Source organism: Panthera onca, chromosome E1, assembly GCF_046562875.1.
Source record: "Panthera onca isolate mPanOnc1 chromosome E1, mPanOnc1 haplotype 2, whole genome shotgun sequence".
NCBI lineage: Eukaryota > Metazoa > Chordata > Mammalia > Carnivora > Felidae > Panthera > Panthera onca.
In genome coordinates this window covers 25,815,870-25,837,970 of record NC_138352.1, presented here as the reverse complement: position 1 = coordinate 25,837,970, position 22,101 = coordinate 25,815,870, and the positions used below count along the sequence as shown (strand labels likewise).

Genomic DNA, 22,101 nt, shown 5'->3' with positions numbered 1-22,101 from the left:
GAATTAACTTAAAAAAAAGACAGCTGCAAATGAGCAATTTAAATAGATTAAAAAAACATAGAAATTCTAGTAGTGATTTCTTGCTTTACCTGAGTGGATCGTCTCATACATCTGTTCAGATGCCCGAACTCACTTTGAAACTGCTGCCCACTAAAGTAGGCAATCAACAAAGACTGTAAGGGGCTTCCTGAGCAGGATAGATGGGAGATTTCTGTTTTCTTCTTTCCTTTTCCTTTTCCTTTTTCTTTTTCTCTTTTTTTTTTTTTTTTTGGAAAGGGCCTACGCAATGCTCCAGTAGAAGCCACTACTTTGCCATTTACATATCCCTTTACAGTTTTCATGCGTTATCTTATTTGCTTTCGCAAATAAAGAGGAATCTTGAATGCCTGCCCGAGAGGAGTTTGGACCTGATCACTAAGGCACTGCTGCCATATCAGATGCACCAGATTACAGAAGGGATATTTACATCCCAAAGCCCACCCCCACCCCCCCATGATCAGCTTCCCACTTCCTTAGAAGCCACAGAAGGAGCCACAGAAGGAATGGTGCGGGTGTCGCCCCTGAGCCCATTCTAAGTGCAGAGCCCTCGAATAGCAGGTCCCACTTCTCTGAAGGTCAATGAAACAAGACGATGAGCTCTCCCACTCAGGGATTCATCTTTCAGCACTTCAGAATTACTGTAGCAAACATTCTCCTGCCCTTTCTCTTAGACTGCTTCTTCATCCAGGTAAATATTATCCACGCACTCATTTGCCAAAACGATGCCTTGTAGATTTATGTGGACCTCCCAGCCAGGAGCTTGTATGTAGCTGTTTTCACTCCAGGGTGTTTTCCCCGATTCCCGTATCTCTCCAGCAGTCGTGCTCTGCAGGTCATGTTCTACGCGCCACATTCAGCTCCATTGCCAGGGAGCAAGGCTAGACTTTGACTTTGTACCGGTCCTTCCTTCTCCCTTTTCCCCTATCCGTCCCCCCACCAGCTGAGCTCTCACTGCAGGAGCATTATGAGAACCTCACGGGATGGCTGGCAGGACTGTGTTCAGAAAAGCATAAAGCTGCTGTCTGTAGAAGCCACCCTAGGGGTTGGGTAGAGGTAGCCGATGAAGCAGTGGACATAACTGCATTATTAAGTGCTGAGGCTGTCATTTTCCTGCTGAAAAACATTCAGTGACTCTCCTTTAACCACAGTCTGAAGAAGGTCAGTTAATGGTCTCTGTCCATAAAGAGGTGATAGCAGCTTGTCCGGTGGGGAAGAGAGCCTGAGTCCTCTCAGTACCACTGTGGGTGTTGCCACAGGACCTGAGCCAAAGAGAGATGAATATCTATTTATAAGACTATGCATAGGGGCACCTGACAGGCTCCGTCGGTGGAGCATGCCATTCCTGATCTTGGGGTCATGGATTCGAGCCCCACGTTGGGGGTAGAGATTATATTTTAAAATTTAAGAAGTAGAGGCGCCCGGGTGGCTCAGTGAGTTAAGTGTCCAACTCTTGATTTCAGCTCAGGTCATGATCTCACGGTTCGTGAGACCAAGCCCCACGTCGGGCTCTGTGTTACCAGCTTAGGGCCTGCTTGCGATGGATTCTCTCTCTTCCTCTCTCTCTGCTCCTTCCCCCTGCCCCCCCCCCACCGCCGCCCCGCACAAAATAAATAAACTTTAAATATATATATATATGAAAATAAATAAAAATTCAATAAATAAGTAAATGAAAAGAATATGAATAACATTCTCAAATTGAGGCCTTGGTCTCATGTTAGGTGATGCCATAGATCAATGCACAAAAAACAGACATGGGAGGAGACAGGTCTATGGCGCGGCCAAGTGGAGACACAGATAAGGTGCAGATTAATCTGCAGAGACTTTTATCCTGAGGCCAGCCCCACGTGGTGCAGCCCCATTGGAGAGAAGATGTTGCTGGCTCCCTAGTGCTAAAACGTCTTTGCTTTGCAGTCGGAAAGCCTGGGTTCGAATCCAACTCTAACAATCTTGCAAACAGTCTTCTTAACTTCCTCTGTAAAGGCTCCCTCAGCAGGTGTTCATGAGGTTAAATGAAGTAACATAGCTTTGTGCTTTTTATCAAAGCGCTATTGTTACTATTCTTACATATCATTCGGCTGTGTCCACATTTGCTGTTAACCCATATGTCTCCCCAGATCGTCTCTTTGGTGTGTTTCCTCCCCTCAGCAGCGAGCACAAAGCCCCAAAAGTGTGTCGTGTGAAACTGTGCACCGATTTCTCGTTGCGTCACGCTTCTAAATCTCTCTTTCGCCGAAATCTGGATACTTAAGGGTGCTCCCCTGCCCCCATACAATTCCTATCACAGGACTGGCACACTCCTACCAGAGCTTAGGGAGAAGTTCACACCTGATTAGAAAATATGTTCAAGTTGTGCTTCTTCCTTCCTTCCTTCCAGGGATTTCCCAGATGACCCAGGTGTGCAGTGGGACACAGAGCATGTGGCTAGCACCCTCCTCCAGCACATAGAAGTGAACAGCATCAACCTGGTAAGGGGATGCCCTCCTAGAATGCAAAGCGGGGGGTCCCAGGCACACCTTGACTATGGCTGCCCTCCCACATCCAGAGCTTCTCCGAAACCACTTCAAAAAGAGTTCCCCCCCACCCGGCTCTCTTTTCAACCTTCAGAGTAACAAACACACCTTTTGTGAGACCATGGAACCAAGTTATCAGGCTCAGATAGAGGCAGAGGTTTTCTTTCCAAACTGTGTCCTCCTTAACCATCCCCACCCCAACCTCTGTCCCGCCACCTAAACACCTAGGGCCCCTGGAGCCTGTGCTACGTGTGACGCGTCGTGCAGAATTTCGCCTTTCACGAAGCATTGTCACGTTTAGAGGGCCGTTCTAACTCTAAGAGATAAATGTTGTTATAGTTCTCATTTGACATGGAGGAAACTCGCGTTTCCAGAGGCCGAGCAGCTTGCCCAAGGTCAGCAGGTGGGGAAGCTACTAGGATCTTAAACCTCAATTTCTCACTCCAGAAAAGCACACGGATAAATTCACATGCCCTACATGGACGACATTTTGGTCCAGACAGGGCAATAATGGAGATTCACACTTACTTGCCGAGGTGAACAAGTGTGGGGGCCCCCACCTCAGCTCCACCAGGATTGCCTGGACTGGCTGTCGCCAGTGTTTGATGTTAAGGCTTTTCAGAAGGCTTACTGTCCACTTGTAAGATAATAATAATAATAATCCCTCACGGTTAATGCCTAAAATCCTACCACTTAAAGCCCTAATCTTTTGGTTTAAGTTTTGATGAGTCCCGCTGGCACACAAACACGTTAGGCTTTTATCAATGCTGAATTCACTGAGTAAACTGATTTATTAGACTTTTTTTTTCCATGTTTATTTATTTTTGAGAGAGAGAGCGAGAATCAGCATGAATGGAGAAGGGGCAGACAGACAGGGGGGACACAGAGAGACAGCCTGCTCAAGCTGGCTCTGAGCTATGAGCACAGAGCCCAACGTGGGACTCGAACCCACGAACCATGAGATCATGACCTGAGCCGAAGTCAGACACTTAAACAACTGAGCCACCCAGGCGCCCCATGACTTATTAGACCTTCCTTATTTATTTATTTATTTATTTGTTTGTTTATTTAGAGAGTGATAGCAAAGGGGGGGCAGAGAGAGGGAGAGAGAGAATCCCAAGAATATCAAGTACACTCTGGGCTGTCAACACAGAACTCGATGCGGGGCTCGAACTCACGAACCATGAGATTGTGACCTGAACAGAGACCAAGAGTTGGACGCTCAACTGACTGACCCACCCAGGTGCGCCCTATTAGACCTTTCCTAAGAACAGATTTTTGTTGACGTATTGGTCAGATCATTTTTCTTTTTTTTTGTTTTTTTTGGGGGGGGGCATATTTCATGTAGCATTTTCTTTCTTTTGTCGGAGGGGCGGTCACATCTATCTATCTATCTATCTATTTATTTATATTGAAGACCATCTTGTTTCCTCATGACACAAAACACAACTGAAACTTAGTCCACAGAGGCCAAAAGGGGCACCTAAGTGGCTCACTGTGATTCACATAAAGGCCAAGATGCAGGTGACGGGACTCTTCATCTTGCTCTGTGCGCTGCCTTCTTTCTCCTGGCTGGAAAAATGGCCACCAACAGCTCACAGCACCACTCTTCCTAGCTTTACCTTCCGGGAGGGTCTGAGTGTGAAAGCTGGAGGGAAGGGTCCACGGGCCTCAGAGTCAAATGCCCAGCCCCGCTGACTGGGCTTGCCTGGGTTCTCTTGGCCATCCCACCCCAGCCCACGCAGGCAGAACGTGGGCTCCACAGCCCCGAACGGGAGACAGAGCCGGTCTTCAGAGCCTGAAGTAACACAGTGAGGTCCATGAAGTGCTCTGCAATCCCCCTTGGGACCCCGTTTCCCCAGTTGTGGCTTCCCCAGGACCTGTCCCCAAACACTCTCACAACTGCTGGTTTCCCCAGGAACTTCGCTTGTGAGATCAACTCCCATCTTTCTGAACTTGGCCCTCCTTGGTCTGGCCCTCAAGTACTGCACGCTGGTGGACCGGATTGGTCCTTGCTGAGGGGCCAGACCATGTTCGAGCTGGCCACAGCTCTGAGCACCCAGGGAGGGGTCTCAGAGCACAGATAGTTCTGCGTGCCATTCTGGCTCTCAGAACAGTCTCCTGAGTTTGGGTCCTAGAAAACTGATTTGCGATCCAGGCCCACCTCAAAGCCTCCTCCTCCAAGAAGCCTTCCCCGACTTCTTCAGCCCTCTTTCAGATTCCCATGGTATTTGATGTGTATCCTGCGAATTGCTGTTTATTCTTTGAAGTACAGACTGTGTCTTGAAACTAGGCTGGAAGGTCCATGGTGGCAAGGACTACACGTGACACCTTTTTTTAAAAAAATTTTTTTAAATGTTTATTTATTTTTGAGGGAGAGAGACAGAACTTGATCGGGGGAGGGGCAGAGAGAGAGGGAGACATAGAATCTGAAGCAGGTTCCAGACTCTGAGCTGTCAGCACAGACCCTGACGCGGGGCTCGAACCCATGAACCTTGAGATCATGACCTGAGCCGAAGTCGGATGCTTAACCAACAGAGCCACCCAGGTGCCCCCGTGACACCTTTTATATCCCCAAGAACAAGAACAGACCCCACACGGGGCTCGTCCTCAAACTGCCATCACCGTTAACTGCCACCTGGTGGCCTGGAGCTCTTTCCTGTTGTCTGAGGTGCTCACCTTCATTCCAGTGAGTGAGGGGCCTTCATTGTCAGGACAACCCTGAGATGATTTAATTTCCATACACAAGAAAACCATTTTAAAAGAGCTCTTTAGGGGCCCGTGGGTGGCTCACTTGGTTGAGCGTCCAAACTTCTTTGGACTCTCTGCCTCCCTCTCTCTCTCTCTGCCCTTCCCCCCCTTGTGTGCACATGTGTGTGCTCTCTCTTTCTCTTTCTCTCAAAAATAAACATTAAAAAAATAAAATAATAACACTAAAACAGCTCTTTAACACACCTTGCTGTCAATAAGGAAACTCTCAGGGCCCCTGGGTGGCTCAGTCGGTTGAGCGTCTGACTTCGGCTCAGGTCATGATCTCACAGTTTGTGGGTTCGAGCCCCGCATCGGGTTCTGTGCTGACAGCTTAGAGGCAGGAGCCTGCTTCAAATTCTGTGTCTCCCTCTCTCTCTGCTCTCCCCCGCTCATGTTCTGTCTGTCTCTCCCCTTCAAAAATAAATAAAAACATTAAAAATTTAAAAAAATAAATAAATAAGGAAACTCTCAAGCTGTCACAGTGCAGTCAGGAACAATTTCCCTGGCCTGCACTAGTACATCAGCAGGAGTATAGGGCCATGCTAACACCATCGCCAGTATGGACATGAAGGGCCATAATCACGACTCAGCCCCCACGATGCAGTGAAATGCACCTTCCCACCCCCATAGGCCATGCAGGGCCAGGGGCGAGGAGTTAGCAGTGAACAGGTGAGAAGTCACTCGATGGCAGGATCAGAGGGCCCAGGTGCCCCCTCCGGACCGGAAGTATTGGCTAGACCTGGGAAGATAGAGTCTCACCTGGGCTGTGCTGGGATGATACCAAAAGTTCTCCTCTGTCCAAACCAAAAGCTGGCTCTGCAGTGTGATGGAAGGGAACCGTGTACTATCTGGTCCCAGCTCTGCTGCCTGGACAGGGCCTTGAAAAGCATTATAATGCTGCCCTTGATATCAAACAGTGTAGAGGGTTGGTAGTGTCTTTGGGTAATAAGCAGGTGAGGTCCTGGGCCCAACCCCTATCTCAACCTTTCATCCAACAAATATTTACTGACCACCTACTCTGTGATGTTCACTACTGGCTGTGAACTTCGAGATAGCAGTGAACCAAACATACCTAGTCCCTGCTCCCTTAGGGCGCCATGACACTTGGGACCACAGCATTGTTTGTTATGGTCGGCTGTCCTCTGCACTGTACATGCTTAGCAGCACCCCTGGCCTCTCCTCACTGACAGCCCACCTCTCTACCCAGTGGCAACACCCCTCACTCATCACAGCAAATGTATCTCCAGACATTGCCAGATGTCCCTGGGGCAACACTGCTCCCCGTTGAGAACCGCCATCTTTGAGAAACCAGAGCAGCCCCACTGTTACCTCCTGTTGATTGGGGTCTGAGCAAGATTTCATCTAAACAAAGATCTCTGCAAGTAAGGGGGGGAAAGTGGATGGAGTTCTAGAGGGAGCTACAGGTGTCTGGGGTGCCTGGGTGGCTCAGTCAGTTGAGGGTCCGATTTCAGCTCAGGTCATGATCTCACGGTTCATGGATTCCAGCCCCATATCTTTGCGCTGACAGCACAGAGCCTACTTCGGATTATGTCTCCCTCTCTGTGCCCCTTTGCTCATGTTCTCTCTCAAAAATAAATAAACATTAAAAAAATTTGAAAAGAAAAAGAAAAAAGGGGTGCTTGGGTGACTCGGTTGAGTATCCAACTTCAGCTCAGGTCATGATCTCACAGTTCGTGAGCCCCGTGTCGGGCTCCGTGCTGACGGCTAAGAGCCCGGAGCCTGCTTCAGATTCTGTGTCTCCCTCTGTCTCTACCTGTCCCCTGCTCATGCTCTGTTTCTCTCTGTCTCTCAAAAATAAATAAATGTTAAACAAATTTTTTTAATAAAAATAAAATTTTTTTAATAAAATAAAATATAAATAAACTTTCTTTCAATCTGTATCCCCACCCCTCAACCTATGCTCAATAAATGTTAGCTGCTCTCATTTTAACATAGTTCTCCATACCTGAAGTAAACATTTTACGATTTAAAATAGAAAGGCCAGGGGTGCCTGGGTAGCTCAGTCGGTTAAGCAACCGACTCTTGATCTCCATTCAGGTCTTGATCTCAGGATTGTGAGTTCAAGCCCTATCCTCTCCCTTTAGTCTGTGCTGCATGGCCACTCTCTTTTCTTGGGGACAGCTTGCCTTTTTGCACTACCCCTAACCAACCATTCGTGTTCTTTTATCTGAGTCCTTGTTCTTTTTTATATTTATTTATTTATCTTACTCAAGCAAATTATTGTTACTATTCAAACTGCTATTTGGGTGTTTTTTTAATCATCTGTGCAGAAATGAAATGTTGGAATCTAGACTAAGCTTATCATTAATAACAGATGATACGGGGGCATCTAGGTGGTTCAGTCGGTTGAGTGTCCGACTCTTGGTTTCAGCTCAGGTCATGATCTCACAGTTCCGTGAGTCCGAGCCCTGCATTGGGCCCTCTGCTGACAGCACGGAGCCTGCTTAGGATTCTCTCTCTCTCCCTCTCTGTGTCCCTCCCCCACTTGCTTCTCTGTCTCTCTCAAAATAAATAAATAAACTTTAAAAAAAACAGGTGGGACACCTGGGTGACTCAGTCGGTTAAGTGTCTGACTTCAGCTCAGGTCATGATCTTGCAGTCCGTGGGTTCAAGCCCCGCATCAGGCTGTGTGCTGACAGCTCAGAGCCTAGAGCCTGCTTCAGATTCTGTGCCTCCCTCTCTCTCTCTCTGCCCCTCCTCCACTCTACTCTGTCTCCATCTCTCAAAAATGAATAAATGTTAAAAAAAAAAAAAAAAGATGATACAGAGGCAGTCCATGAGCAAATAAACTATGATTTTAACCCTGGTGCATGGTAGACATTGCCCCTCAAAGCCTCTGTGCCCTCAGTATGGCACAAGGAAAAGAAGCCAAAAGATTCAGGCAGCGTCTACATGCACAAGAGTTCACACAGCAGCCGGCCAAGAAAACTGTGTTCATAAACAGCCAGGAAGATAAGAGACAGAGATACCCTGAACTCAGGTTCCTATCATGGCTGAATTCCACTCTGCTCCACTGGCCTGGAACAAGATTAAACAGTAAAACCCACGGAAACAGTCTCCACACAACTGGCCAAAGCAATGGTTACACACCACTGATCTGCTCCGAAGTGAGTTCAGGTGTCCTCACGATTGCAAACGTTCCAGGGGTCTGTGCGCTCCCTTTCATCCCAAGGGAATGGGGACGGCTACTTTGAAATGGAGGTCAGAGAGAGCATTCAGACAGTCATGAGTGAACACCCTGTATTTCTCTACAGGTGGTGACTTTCGACGCAGGGGGAGTGAGTGGTCACAGCAACCACGTTGCTCTATATGCGGCCGTGAGGTAGGACTCTCCACGTGTTGGAGGTGGGAGAGGGTCTTTTCCTTTGCTCAGGGTGGATGGATGGTTTCTAAAAAAGTTTTTTAAATATTTATTTATTCTTTGAGAGAGAGAGAGAGAGAGAGAGAAAGAGCACGAGCAGGGGAGGGGCAGAGAGAGGGAGACACAGAATCCAAAGCAGGCTCCAGGCTCTGAGCTGTCAGCACAGAGGCTGACGCGGGGCTCGAACCCACGAACCGTGAGATCATAACCTGAGCTGAAGTCAGACGCTTAACCGCCTGAGCCTCCCAGGTGTCCCAAGATGGATGGTTTCTAAAGTACTTCCCCACTCCCTGTCTGGGCCCCGTGAAAGTGACCACTGAGTTATAGAGAGCCACTCTTGTCCACGTTGCTCACGACATCTTACCACATTCTCTTGTGAGAAATCACTCCTAAGTTGACTTCTTATTGTTTCGTCTCCTTAACACCTAAGGTGTTTTTCCCCCACGGAAAAACGGGGTAACATTTTATTTCTCTCTTTGCTTTGGCCACAGAGAGCTTTAGGGCCAAATTCGTGACCCCTCGTAGCACATGTGGGAGACTTTCAGGGCTGAGTTCTGTGAATCGCTGTGCCTCTTGGCTTCGTCTTCTTTTTCCTCCTAATTTATTTTGTTTTCTCCTGTTGTACATTCTGTACCCTATTTCAAATCTACCAAATAGGTGTCTGCATTTTACTGATAAAAAAAAAATTGCACCTCAAAGACATTTGAGGGACTTACAGAGGCTCGTACAAGCATGTACCATGTTTCCTACCTTCTAGAGAAGTGCTTCTCCTGGGCGTCATGAGTGGCGGAGCGGTGGACCTGGCTTAGCCGCTGAGGAAAGGAAGGGGCACCTTGAAGTGAAGCATTTACTTTATAACTTTCTTCTAAACATGCCTGATGTTCTTAGACCAGAGCAGTGAAATATGTAAAGCTCGAAATGGTCTCACCTATCCTTAAGTCCAACCACCTCATTTTTCAATTTCAAAAGAGAACAACTTGGAAGAATCCTTTGTGGTTCCCTTCATCTCTAGTGGGCGAAGCTTGGACCGGGGCACTTCATAGCCATTGGTCAGCCCCCAGATTGTCTGGGGTAAGGTGCCCACCCTGATCCCTTTAGCTGTAGCCAGAGGTACGGAATCCCAGAAACCTCTTTGGTGATTGATGTAAAAGCAACTACCTAGAAACCTACAGAAGGATCACGGGATATGGCAGGCCCTAATACTGTTGGGGAGGAAGAAATTTTCCTCTGTCCAAGGTTCTTCTAGCTAGACTAAGAATTAAATTTCCATGAGACCATTAATAGGAAAAAATCAAATTTAATGTTGTCATATGGAGAATCTGCACAAATATGAAATTCCAAAGATGGCCAGGCAACCTGAGGCTTATATGTCATCCTCAGCTCAGGAGGAGGGCGGGAGTCTGGAGGTACAAAGAAGAGGAAGAACATTAGCAGGAAGGTGAGAGGAGATGTTTGGAAAACAAAGGATTCCCTGTTATGCAGATAAGATTTTTAGGTAAAAAGGAATCTCTTTGACTAGTTCTCTTCCTGGTACAGACCCCCTTTCCAGAGCAAATTTAGGTGGTTGAGGGGGATATAAAGCGGTTTTTCTCCATTTGCTGGGTTTTGATTGCTTTTAACTCAAAATAATCTGCATGCCATTGTGGCCCAAGTTGGAGAGGCTTGCCTTTGACCTCTACACTCTGAAGGCTCTTCCTGCAAAGGAATTATTGCTCCCTTTCACTCCTGTCCTTTCTTCTTCCAGGACCCTGCATTCAGAAGGGAAGTTACCTAAAGGTAAGTTGTCCCTTTTGCCAAAGTCTGCTAGTTACTATCCCTCTAAAAAAACTTATTGGACAAAAAAAAAATATAAATATATGGAAAACTGCCATAGGCCAAGCAACGGTGGGGCCGGGGAGGCTGGACCACACTCTTTCTGACCCAGTTCAGTGTGTCTGTCAGTGCGGGTCCTCCAGCTTTAAAAGCAGGTTGTATCCATTGGGAAGTGCCCTGCCAGCCAGGCAGCCTCTGGGTGTGAGGGGAGGCCAGATGGGTTAGAAAACCAGAGCCAATAGGAGATACAAATATGAAAGAAACTTATTATAAGGATTTGGCTCCTGCAAGTACAGAGGCTGAGAAGTCCCACAGTCTAGCATCTCTGCAAGCTGGGGGCCCAGGAACCTGGGGGTCAGTTAGTGGGGTCCAAAGGCCTGAGAAGCAGGAGGGCCAATGGTGTAAATCCCAGGCCAAGGGCAGGTGATGACCCATGTCCTAGCTCAATGGGCAGAAAAGAAGAAATTCTCCCTTCATCCACCTTTCCTTCTATTGAGGCCCTCAATGGATTGGATCACGTACACCCTCATTGGGGAGGGCAATCTGCCTTCCTGAGGCCACCGATTTGAATGCTAAGCTCATCCGAAAAAACCCTCCCAGGCACACCCAGAAATAATGTACAGCCCAGTATCTGGGTACCCTGTGACCCAGTGAAGTTGACACATAAAATTAACCATGACACTGGGCCTTGGCCGCTCATCTGTCTAGCTTTCTCACCAGGTGGGTCTTTTTCACCTCCAGTGTTCTTTCGGTCTGTCTGTCTGAATTCACATCCCAGCCCCAAATTACTTGTCAATGGCTGATGGGCGCTTGATGGGTTCACCTGTTTGAGTTAGAAGGTGTTTGACCCCACTTGACCATTCACTATGTGACACTGATGCTTAACCTCTCTGAGCCAGTCTCTGCTCTGTCAGTGGGAGTAATATACATCCCTCAGGAGTGTTATAAAGATGAAGCAAGTGAAAACGTAAGTAGAGTTCAGAGAGCTCAGCCCTCTGAATGGGCTGAGCTTACCAAGCTGTGAGGGCTTTAGAATGGGACTGTAGTTTATTTGATCCTTACATCAATGCTGTGAGACAGGCTCCCACACTGTCAATGCCATTTTACAGATGAGAAAACTGAGGCTCAGAGAGCTGAAGGGACTTTCCTAAATCTGTCAGGTCTTGAGTGCCAGAGCAGGAACTAGGTCTCTCGCCTCCCAATACAGAAATTCCGGTCTTCGTCGCTTCTCCCTTGGCCTTGATGTAGCCAGTTCCCAACCTCTAGCAACCAACCTTATCTTGCTAAGGCACGTAGCAAGTAGAGGACATCCAGGCAGGTGTTCTGTGACCCTGTCACTCTTCCTGTCTGTGAGGATGATGGGCAAAACACAGCTTTGGTGCTACAGAGTCATCTGGCAACCCCATGGCCACGGTCCTGCCCTGCCCTGAGCCCCAAGGGAGAGGTAGGGTGCTCAGGGGGAATCTGCCCGGAAGCAACAAGACTCTTCACTTCTCCCCTCTCCCCTCCCCCCAACCAGGGTGTTCCGTGCTCACACTTCAGTCAGTGAACGTGTTACGCAAGTATATCTCCCTCCTGGACCTGCCCTTTACTCTGCTTCAGACCCGGGATGTCCTCTTCGTGCTCACCAGCAAAGAAGTGGCCCAGGCCAAGGTGAGGATCGTGAATTCCTGGACTCCTCCCTCTGGATCTGTGTCCCAGACCCCCTGGCTCCTCGTGACCCCTAACTGAAGACTTTCCACAGCAGTTCAGCACCTGAGTGTTAGGACTATCTAGCTAGACCTTGGCAGTCATAGATTTTCAAGGACTTCCACCTTTTCCTTTCTTTTCTTCTTTTCTTTTCTTTTCTCTTTTTAAAGATTTTTTTAAATCTTTTTGAAATGTTTATTTATTTTGAGAAAGAGAGAGTGAGTGTGTGTACACACGGGAGAGAGAGAGAGTGCGAGCAGGGAGAGGGACAAAAAGAGAGGAGAGAGAGAGAATCCCAAGCCGGCTCCCTGCTGTCTGTGCAGAGCCTGACTCGGGGCTCGATCTCACAAACTGCAAAATTATAACCTGAGCCGAAATCAAGAGTCAGACACTTAACCAACTGAACCACCCAGGAGCCCTAAAGATTTTATGTTTAAGTAATCTCTACGCCCAACATGGGGCTCAAACTCACAACCCTGAGATCAAGAGCTATGTGCTCCTCTGACTGAGCCAGCCAGCTGTCCCTTGAGGACTCATTATTATTTTTTAAAAATATTTATTTCTGAAAGCATGATATTTTTGAGAGAGAGCATGAGTGGGGGAGGGAGACACAGAATCTGAAGCAGGCTCCAGGCTCTGAACTGTCAGCACAGAGCCCGATGCAGGGCTTGAACCCACAAACCATGAGAGTATGATTAGAGCCAAAGTCAGATGCTTAACCGCTTAACCAACTGAGCCACCCAGGCGCCCCCCCCTTGAGGACTTTAAAAAAAATTTTTTTTAATGTTTATTTTTGAAGGAGAGAGAGAAAAAGAGCGTAAGCGGGGGAAGAGCAGAGAGAGAGGGAGACACAGAATCCGAAGCAGGCTCCGGGCTCTGAGCTGCCAGCACAGAGTCTGAAGTGGGGCTCGAACTCACAAACCGTGAGATCATGACCCAAGCCAAAGTTGGATGCTTAACCAACGGAGCCACCCAGGTGCCCCCCCACCTTGAGGACTTTTAATCTATGCTTTGTGTCTCTTAATTGTTCTTTCACATTTGTTCTCTATTTCAAATTTTGTTTTCATTTCTTTTTAAAAATTTTTTTTTAACGTTTTTATTTTATTTTTGAAACAGAGAGAGCATGAACGGGGGAGGGGCAGAGAGAGAGGGAGACACAGAATCGGAAGCAGGCTCCAGGCTCTGAGCCATCAGCCCAGAGCCCGACGCGGGGCTTGAACTCACGGACCGCGAGATTGTGACCTGAGCTGAAGTCGGATGCTTAACCGACTGAGCCACCTGTTTTCATTTCTAAAATACCTAATTTTTTATTTTACGACCACCTATTGTTTCACTTCCATTTTTTTTTAATTTCATAATTTCTTATTCTTTTTTTTTATTGAGAGAATGCATGTGCATGAAAGTGGGGAAGGGGCAGAGGGAGAAGGAGGGAGAGAGGAGATAGAGAGAGAGAAGAGAGAATCCCAAGCAGCCTCCATGCTCAGCACGGAGTCCGACGAGGGACTCAGTCTCACAACTGTGAGATCATGACCTGAGCTGCAATCAAGTGAGACGCCTAACCGACCGAGCCACCCGGGTGTCCCGATAATTTAGTCTTTAAGCTGGTTTTCCTCCCACTTAGCTCTTTGAATGTCCAAAATGTAATCAGTCTTTGACAAATTGTTCTATGAAACTATCTTCATCTAAAATATATTCATGGTCTAGTTGCTAATTTGATTACATCTCTTTCTTTGCATCACATTACGTCATGTCTCCAGGAATTCTGATTTGGAAACTAGGGGCTAGGTGGTTGACTTGGGGGATGTTACTCCCCTCTTCCTCTGTGCTCTCCCTCCTCATCTAGAGAGTTTGCAATTGCTTGAAGGCCAGAATCAGGTCGTCACTGGCAGTTCCAGTCACAGAGCCAGCAGGTAACTGTTCAGTGCTGGTCTCAAAGCATTCAGCTTGCTCTCAAAGCAGTCGGCGGCATTTTTTTTCCCCCAACCTCTTACCTGACGAGGGAGCCCCCGCCCGCTCCAGCAGAGTCCCGGCAGTGAGACCAGAATCAGAACTCCCAGCCACCACTTTGCTCTGAGCCCTTGAGCCAGTAATCCTCTGCTTTGGCCTCTCACACCTCTGTCCACATTCTTTAAGTTCATGGTGCTCTTGGTGTTAGTTTTGACCCATCCGTGTCTCTTTGCATTTTCCTCTGTCATCGCTATGTGTTTGGAACAGGAAGCATGAATTTACTGCTTCCTCTTGACCAGGTCAGAACACCTGAATTATGTTGAAGATGAGAAAATTAAAAGTAAATACAGGGCACCTGGCTGGTCAGTCGAGCATGCGACTCTTGATCTCGGGTCCGTGAGATCAAACCCCATGTCGGGGGTAGAGTTTACTAGGAAGGAAAGGAATGGAAAAAGGAAAAAGGAAATAGAATTACCATATGATCCAGCAATCCCACTTCTGGGTTTATATCCAAAAGAATCAAAAGCAGGGTCTCAAAGAGATATTTCCACATGTTCATTGTAGCATTATACGCAATAGCCAACAGGTAGAAGCAGGCCCAAATGTCCATGGCATTTGAATGGATTAAGAAATCTACACACTTATGATGGGATATTATTCAGGCTTAAAAAAAAAAAAAAGGAATACCTGCTACGACATGGATGAACATCGAGGACATTTTGCTGAGTGAAATAAGCCGGTCACAAAAGGACAAACACTGTGTGATTCTACTTATATGAGATATTAGAGCAGTGAAAATCACACAAACAGAAGGTAGAATGGTGGTTGCCAGGGACTGGGGGAGGGGGAAATGGGGAGTTGGGTTTTAGTGGGTTTAGAGTTTTATTTTTGCAAGATGACAAAGTTCTACAGATTTTTTTTTTAACTTTTTTTTAACGTTTATTTATTTTTGAGACAGAGAGAGACAGAGCATGAACGGGGGAGGGTCAGAGAGAGGGAGACACAGAATCTGAAACAGGCTCCAGGCTCTGAGCTGTTAGCACAGAGCTCGACGCGGGGCTCGAACTCACGGACTGTGAGATCATGATCTGAGCCGAAGTCGGCTGCTTAACCAACTGAGCCACCCAGGTGCCCCCAGATTTTTTATGCAGCAATGTGAATATGGTTAAAACTACTGAACCGTAAATGGTTATGATGGCAAGAGAAAGTTTTATATTTTGTGATTTCTACCTGTGGGGCTCAGAATCACAAACTGTGAGATCACCACCTGAGCCAAAGTCAGATGCTTAACTGACTGAGCCACCCAGGTGCCCCATATCTATGCGTATTCGTTTTTCTTCTCCCCCTCTTCCTCTTCCTCCCAGCTTACCTAATTCAGGAGAGTTTGAGCATAATATCCTAGCTTGCTTCCCACAAAACATCCCTGTATGTGTTATATATGCGACTTAGTGCAGCAAAGTAATTAAGAATGTAGGCTTGAGAGCCATTCAGATGGCTCTGAGTTCAAATATCAGCTCTGCCGTGTACTAGCTGTTTGAGACTGACAAGTTTCCTCGTCCACTAAAAAAAAATTTTAAGCAATAACAGTACTTAACTCACAGGGTTGTTAAATTAAGATAATGCATGGAGACTCAAGTGCTATAACTGCCATTTGCATCACAGGATTTTTATCACATGGTTGTAAGTGAGAGATGGGACGGGGAGGCAGCGAGTGGGGGCCAACCCAGAGAGGTTTAGCAAGTTACAGGAAGAAGCCAGATTAGGCCACAGTGTGTGAAATGTGTTCGTGGGCGTGCAAGGCAGAAGTGAGCATGACAGAAGCTGCTCCAGTGCAAGGGTTTCACAACTGGTCCTCTTGGATTCTTCTAGAAAGCCATGTCCTGCCACCGCAGCCAGCTGCTCTGGTTCCGCCGCCTCTACGTGCTCTTCTCCAGGTACATGAGAATCAACTCTCTGCACTTCCTCTGAAGCCTTGAAGAGCTTTCCGGTCCGCAGAAGAAAGGGAGAAGAACGAGCCCAGGAAGCCTGGCGCCTGGCCGTGAGCTGGCTCGCCTCCCCGGGGCCGAGGCAGACAGAGCTCTGCTCATCCATGCTGTGAGCCTCTAACATATGGCGGGGGGGTGCGTGCTGGCCAACGGGTTGTCCAAGCTTGAGCTTCTTCGTCTGGGGGGGAAAAAAAAAACCTACAGCAGCCCAAACCAAACAAACCCAAGGGTAATAATAGCCACCCTGCTAGATCCTGAAGTTCTCGTGAAAAACAGGTTATGTAAGGGCACAATGTATGTCAAACACATAGCACAGAGCCTGCTAGGATTACAAATGAAGGCAAAAGTGTGCTGACATCATCACTTCACAGAGGCCATGATGCAGTATTTTTACATCGTTTCCAAAGCAGGCTTGCCAAACACAGACACACACACACACACACACACACACACACACAGTCTTTATTGAACTAGTTCAACCATAATTCCTTTGATTAACGTTGTGGCCTATGTGTCAGATTTGAATCTAGAGGAAGTTCTCCATTTAACATCACAGTCCTTAAATTGGGGCTCCCAAGGCCCCAACCCTGTGCCCAGCATTTCATACTGAGACTGGTATGATGTGGGCCCTGCCCTGAAGGAGCTTACGATCAAATACCCCAGCTCCCAGGCTTCTGGGGAAAGCCGGAAAAAGGAAGACAAATCTGGAACTGTTTTTCCTTTGTGTTTTGTTTTTTGTAACACTCAAAAAGCGGATGTCTTTTTTTTTTTTAATATTTTTATTTATTTTTGAAGGAGAGAGAGAAACAGAGCATGACTGGGGGAGGAGCAGAGAGAGAGGGAGACACAGAATCCGAAGCGGGCTCCAGGCTCCGAGCTGCCAGCACAGAGTCTGACGTGGGGCTTGAACTCACAAACCGTGAGATCATGACCTGAGCCCAAGCCGGACGCTTAACCGACTGAGCCACCCAGGTGCCCCAAAAGGCGGACGTCTTAAAATTGTGCTACAAACAAAAAGACTCTGAGGCGTCTGGCTTGGAAGCTACTCCCACAGTCCAGCTACTGGTCCGGGGAGGTGGCCCGAGGCAGGGAAGCGCAGCCGTGAAGAGCTGGGGCTCCGCGTGCTGGTGAGCCTGGGTGTGAGGCCAGACTTACCAGCAGCATAGCCACGGATAAGGTGTTTGGACCTTTCTCTGCCTCCGTTGTCTCCTCTGCAAAATGGGGGACCGTAATGGTACCCACCTCGGAGGACATGACGCCTGGTAGACGCATGGGAGGGTCCGGCATGCAGTAGGGGCTCAGGAAAGACGAGCGGCTGGCATTCTGAGCTCTACAGAGTAAGCAGGCGTAAAGCAGAGGGACTAGAATGTACGTTCAAGTCCCGACACAGAAAGGCTCTCGGTGTGCGTTGTCCAGTGGGTGGCCTCTCTGCCTGCCCGAAGGCCCGCAATTGCTGTCTCCATAGCAACAGGTTAGAGACCTGCTCCCTGGAGCTCTCTTGAATGCCTCCTAGGGGCCAAAAGGGACCGAAAGGGCTATCAGGCCCTGAAGCTGGAATCAAAATGCAAGTGTGGTTATGTTTTCTGTCTACTTAAAATCTGTCAAAAGCTCCTAATAGCCTCCCGATGAAACCATGACAAGAAATAAGCCACTGATGCTGGTTAGAGTGTGGGGGGCCAGGCTGCCTCCTGTCCTACTGCTGGCAAGACGGGCACTCAACCAGCTTCCCTGGACTGCAAGTCTCATTATGTGTTAAGAGCTTATAAAATACCCCTACTTGGGGCGCCTGGGCAACTCAGTTAAGCATCGGACTTTGGCTCAAGCTGAAGAGAGACAGAGATATATAGAGATATATATCCAAAATGTAATTACTGGGGTGCCTGGCTGGCTCAGTTGGTAGACCGTGTGACTCCTGATCTCGGGGTATCATGAGTTCAAGCCCCATGTTGGGTATAGAGCTTGCTTAAAAAAAAAAAAAAGTAATTTCTAATTAATAAGCTTCTCTTTCTAAAATGAACATTTATCGGGGATCCTGGGTGGCTCAGTTGGTTAAGCCTCCGACTTCTGCTCAGGTCACGATCTCACGGTTCGTGAATTTGAGCCCCACATCGGGCTCTGTGCTGACAGCTCAGAACCTGGAGCCTGCTTCTGATTCTGTGTCTTCCTCTCGCTCTTCCCCTCCCCTGCTCACACTCTGTCTCTCTCTGTATTTCAAAAATAAATGTAGAAAAAAACTTAAAATGAACATTTATCATTTTAAAGGATTTTGTTGTTTATGAATGGTTATGATGTTATAGTACACTTTTGATATAATGTGAAGTTTTTAAAAAATGTGTGTATCCAGGATAGTCTGGATTTTGTATGGAAATGATTCATTAAAGAAAAACTGGCTAATACACTGCTGACAGACACATAATGGTACAGCCTCTGTGGAAGGTAAAGTCACATACCCTCTGACCCAGCATTTCTGCTTCCAGTGGTTTACGCTGTAGATTTACATGTGGCAAAGGAGGGATGTAAGGAATGGACACTGTAACACTTTATAATAGTCAAATACTGAGCCAGTCCAAATGTCTATCGATTCAGGATTGCTTAAAGAAATGTGGGTATACCAGTAAAACAGAATGCTGTGAAACTATTAAAAATAATAAGGATGGGGGGGGGGGGGCCCTGGGTGGCTCGGTCGGTTGGGCGTCATGATCTCGCGGTCCGTGAGTTCAAGCCCCGCTTCGGGCTCTGTGCTGACAGCTCAGAACCTGGAGCCTGCTTCAGATTCTGTGTGTGTGTCTCTCTCTCTCTGCCCCGCCCCTGCTCACACTCCACCTCTCTCTCTCTCTCTCTCTCTCCTTCAAAAATAAACATTTAAAAAACTTTAAACAAAAAACTGAAAACTGGGGCCCTGGCCCAGACAAAACACAGGTGTTTCTCAGGAGTGGCCAAATTAGTGGTCTGGAACATCAGGTACAGGATACATCCTCAGAACCCAGGGGGAGGGGGGAGAGGAAATCATGATGGAAAAGGGACTTTAAAAATACATCTAAGGAAACAAACACACAAACAAAAACCTAGGAGACCTAACGTGAAAAAGGGGAGTTTCCAGAATGAGAAATAGTTACAGATGGGGGATAATAAAGGAGAATTGACATCATCAGAAAGAGACTTGAGTCGGTGCATCTGCAGGGCTCCCCATGTTCTACCCAGCTTCTGTTTTTCACAAAGATACACACGTGTGCTGCAAAATCGTAAATTTCAAATTGGGGAGGGAGATAAAAGCATTGTGAAGCCCCCCCCCCCTCCCCCGGGGCTCAAGGGGAAGCTGGTGGGGAAAAGCAGCTTGGTGCAGGGCAAGAAGGTGGAGACCAATACGGGCTCCCTCTGCGTTTTCAGCCTGGGCAAGGTGACCACCTGAAAAGTGTAGAATCCCAATTAACTAAGGGGAGAATTGGAAACAAAGAGAAACCTCAAAGCCTGCAGCACTAAGAAAGGAAGGGAGGAAAGGAAGCATAAAATGTAACAAATGTAATGGAAATGATACTAAGAATGAAATCAGGTATCAGTTACTTCCAAAAAAAACAAAAAAGAATGGTTAATTTCCCTAACAAGACTGAGAAAACAAAATCTAGCATCTAAAAGTAACAAGGAGAGGCTAAACGTAAAAGGATGAGCCACCTACCAGATACCAAGCAAAGGCATACAAAAAGAAAGCGAGACAACATAAATCCAAACATCAAAAATTGTTAAACCCAGAACAACGGGGGACGTTTTAGGACAGTACTAGATTCACTCCATGAGAAGATATGGACCACCAAATATCACAGCAGCCAAATACATGAAATAAACTCCCAGAAATCCAAGTTCTTTATATTAAAAAAAACAAACAAACAAACTGGGCTGCCTGGGTGGCTCAGGTTGAGCGTCCGACTTTGGCTCAGGTCATGATCTCACAGTTCATGGGTTCAAGCCTCAAGCCTCACATTGGGCTCTGTGCTGACAGGTCAGAGCCTGGAGTCTGCTTCGGATTCTGTGTCTCCCTCTCTCTGCCCCTCCCCGCTCGCTCTGTGTCTCTTTCTCTCAAAACTAAATAAAAACATTTAAAAATTTTAAAAAACACAATAATAATAATGTAAGGCTTTAACATTCTTTCAGAATTTGGACAAATGAGGTTGGCAAATAGTAAAGACACAGCATTTGGATAATGTAAAGAACTTAGATAAAGTCAACGTTCACTCCTTATGTAATAAAACATTTATAAAATCCAATTATTTATTAGCCCCTGAGAAATTCCTAATACATTTCCCAAAGCAGATTTTGCAGGCCACATTTTTTTAAGTATAATTAAATAACTTTCTTTTTTTTTTTTTAACGTTTATTTATTTTTGAGAGACAGAGAGAGAGCATTAGCAGGGGAGGGGCACAGAGAGAGGGAGACACAGAATCTGAAGCAGGCTCCAGGCTCTGAGCTGTCAGCCCAGAACCCAACGCAGGGCTCAAACCCATGAACCACCAGACCATGACCTGAACCAAAGCTGGACATCCAACCGACTAAGGCACCCAGGTGCTCCAAAAAAAAAAAAAAAAAAACATGTTTTTTAATTGACAGGTGCTGTAAGACAACAAAACTCAGTCACTATTCCTATAACAATTTTTAAGAAAAAGAAAAGAATACAACTTAAATAAAGACTATGTACCAAAACCCAGCAGTCTAAAACTAAGTGGACAAGGTAGGAATGAACCACTCATCATCATCGTCATTATTACCTATGTCCCATTTGTATGAAATGTCCAGAATCGGCAAATTCATAGTGACAGAAAGTAGATTAGTGGTTTCCAAGGCTTGGGGGTAGAGGAAAGGAGTGATTGCTAATGCACGCGAGGTGAGGAAATGTCTGGAAATGATAGTGGTGAAAGTTGGACAACCTTGTGAATATACTCAAACCTAGGAGTTAAAAGAGTGAATGTTACGGTATGTGAATTATGTCGCAACTCAAGAAATAGTGTGAAAAAGAGATTACAGTAAAATGTTCTAGTTCACTCTAAGGATACATCACTCTGTGAACCCGGTGATACTCTGTCTGACCTGCCAGCCTAGTAAATACAAAACGCTAGAGTAGAAATCTTACTCATAGTGGCGCCTGGGTGGCTCAGTTGGCTGAGCGTCAGACTCTTGGTTTCGGCTCAGGTCATGATCTCACGGTTCACGGGATCAAGCTCCACGTCAGGCTCGGGAGCCTGCTTGGACTCTCTCTGCCCCTCCCCCGCTCTCTCTTTCAAAATAAATAAACTAAAAAAAACCAAAATTAAAAGAAATCATTCATATTTTAACCAGATGTTAGTGCTTCCTGCTTTTCTATCGAATACACAGTTTTAAAAAGTTAAAACAAGTTTACTGCAGGACCTGAATAAACAGGGAGCTGTACCACATTCCCCAATAAACGGATACAAAACTCTGTACAAAGTGAATAAATAAATTGGACACCAAATATATGTAGTACATGTAAGTTTTAATTTAGAAATCTATATGTTTACATGTTATATACATATGTATAAATTCCCTTCTTACAAAGTTAATATAAAAAGTTAATATAGTTGCAGTCAGAATCTTACTGGGTTCTCTTTGGGCCTCAACAAAATTATTTGAAAAGTATATTAGACGCAAAAATGTCCAAGGATAGCCAAAATATAAATATTAAAAGGGACAGAAATATGAGACCTGCATTTCTATATATTAAAACATATAAACCCACTGCAATCAAAACAGAGGTGAAGGAGTAAACCAATGTTGAACAGAAGAAAAAATCTGGACATAGATCCAAATTATATGAGAATCACTCTATGATGTTGACATTTTAATTCAGCGAGAAAGGATTTTATAAATGTGTATGGTTGGTCAGGCATTTGGAAGAAAATAAAAGCTCCCTACCTTATACCAAATACAAAAATATATTCTAGATGAATTATAGATTTACATGCAAAAATCGAAACAATG

The 22,101-nt window shown here is 46.3% G+C and overlaps 1 protein-coding gene across 2 annotated transcripts in view; it reads left to right on the top strand.

The window, feature by feature from the left end:
- The window catches only part of PIGL (phosphatidylinositol glycan anchor biosynthesis class L), a 75,880-nt gene extending 57,112 nt beyond the window's left edge, over nucleotides 1-18,768 (top strand). Inside the window, exons 3-7 of one of the 2 annotated variants that reach the window (XM_060647198.3) lie at nucleotides 2,414-2,504; nucleotides 8,576-8,643; nucleotides 10,427-10,458; nucleotides 12,014-12,147; nucleotides 16,000-18,768. In XM_060647198.3, coding sequence (XP_060503181.2) covers nucleotides 2,414-2,504; nucleotides 8,576-8,643; nucleotides 10,427-10,458; nucleotides 12,014-12,147; nucleotides 16,000-16,098 — 424 coding nt within the window. In that variant the 3' untranslated portion in view covers nucleotides 16,099-18,768. The remainder of the gene's footprint in view (nucleotides 1-2,413; nucleotides 2,505-8,575; nucleotides 8,644-10,426; nucleotides 10,459-12,013; nucleotides 12,148-15,999) is intronic. The other variant, XM_060647199.3, reaches the window with a different exon arrangement.
- Nucleotides 18,769-22,101: the final 3,333 nt, after the last annotated feature.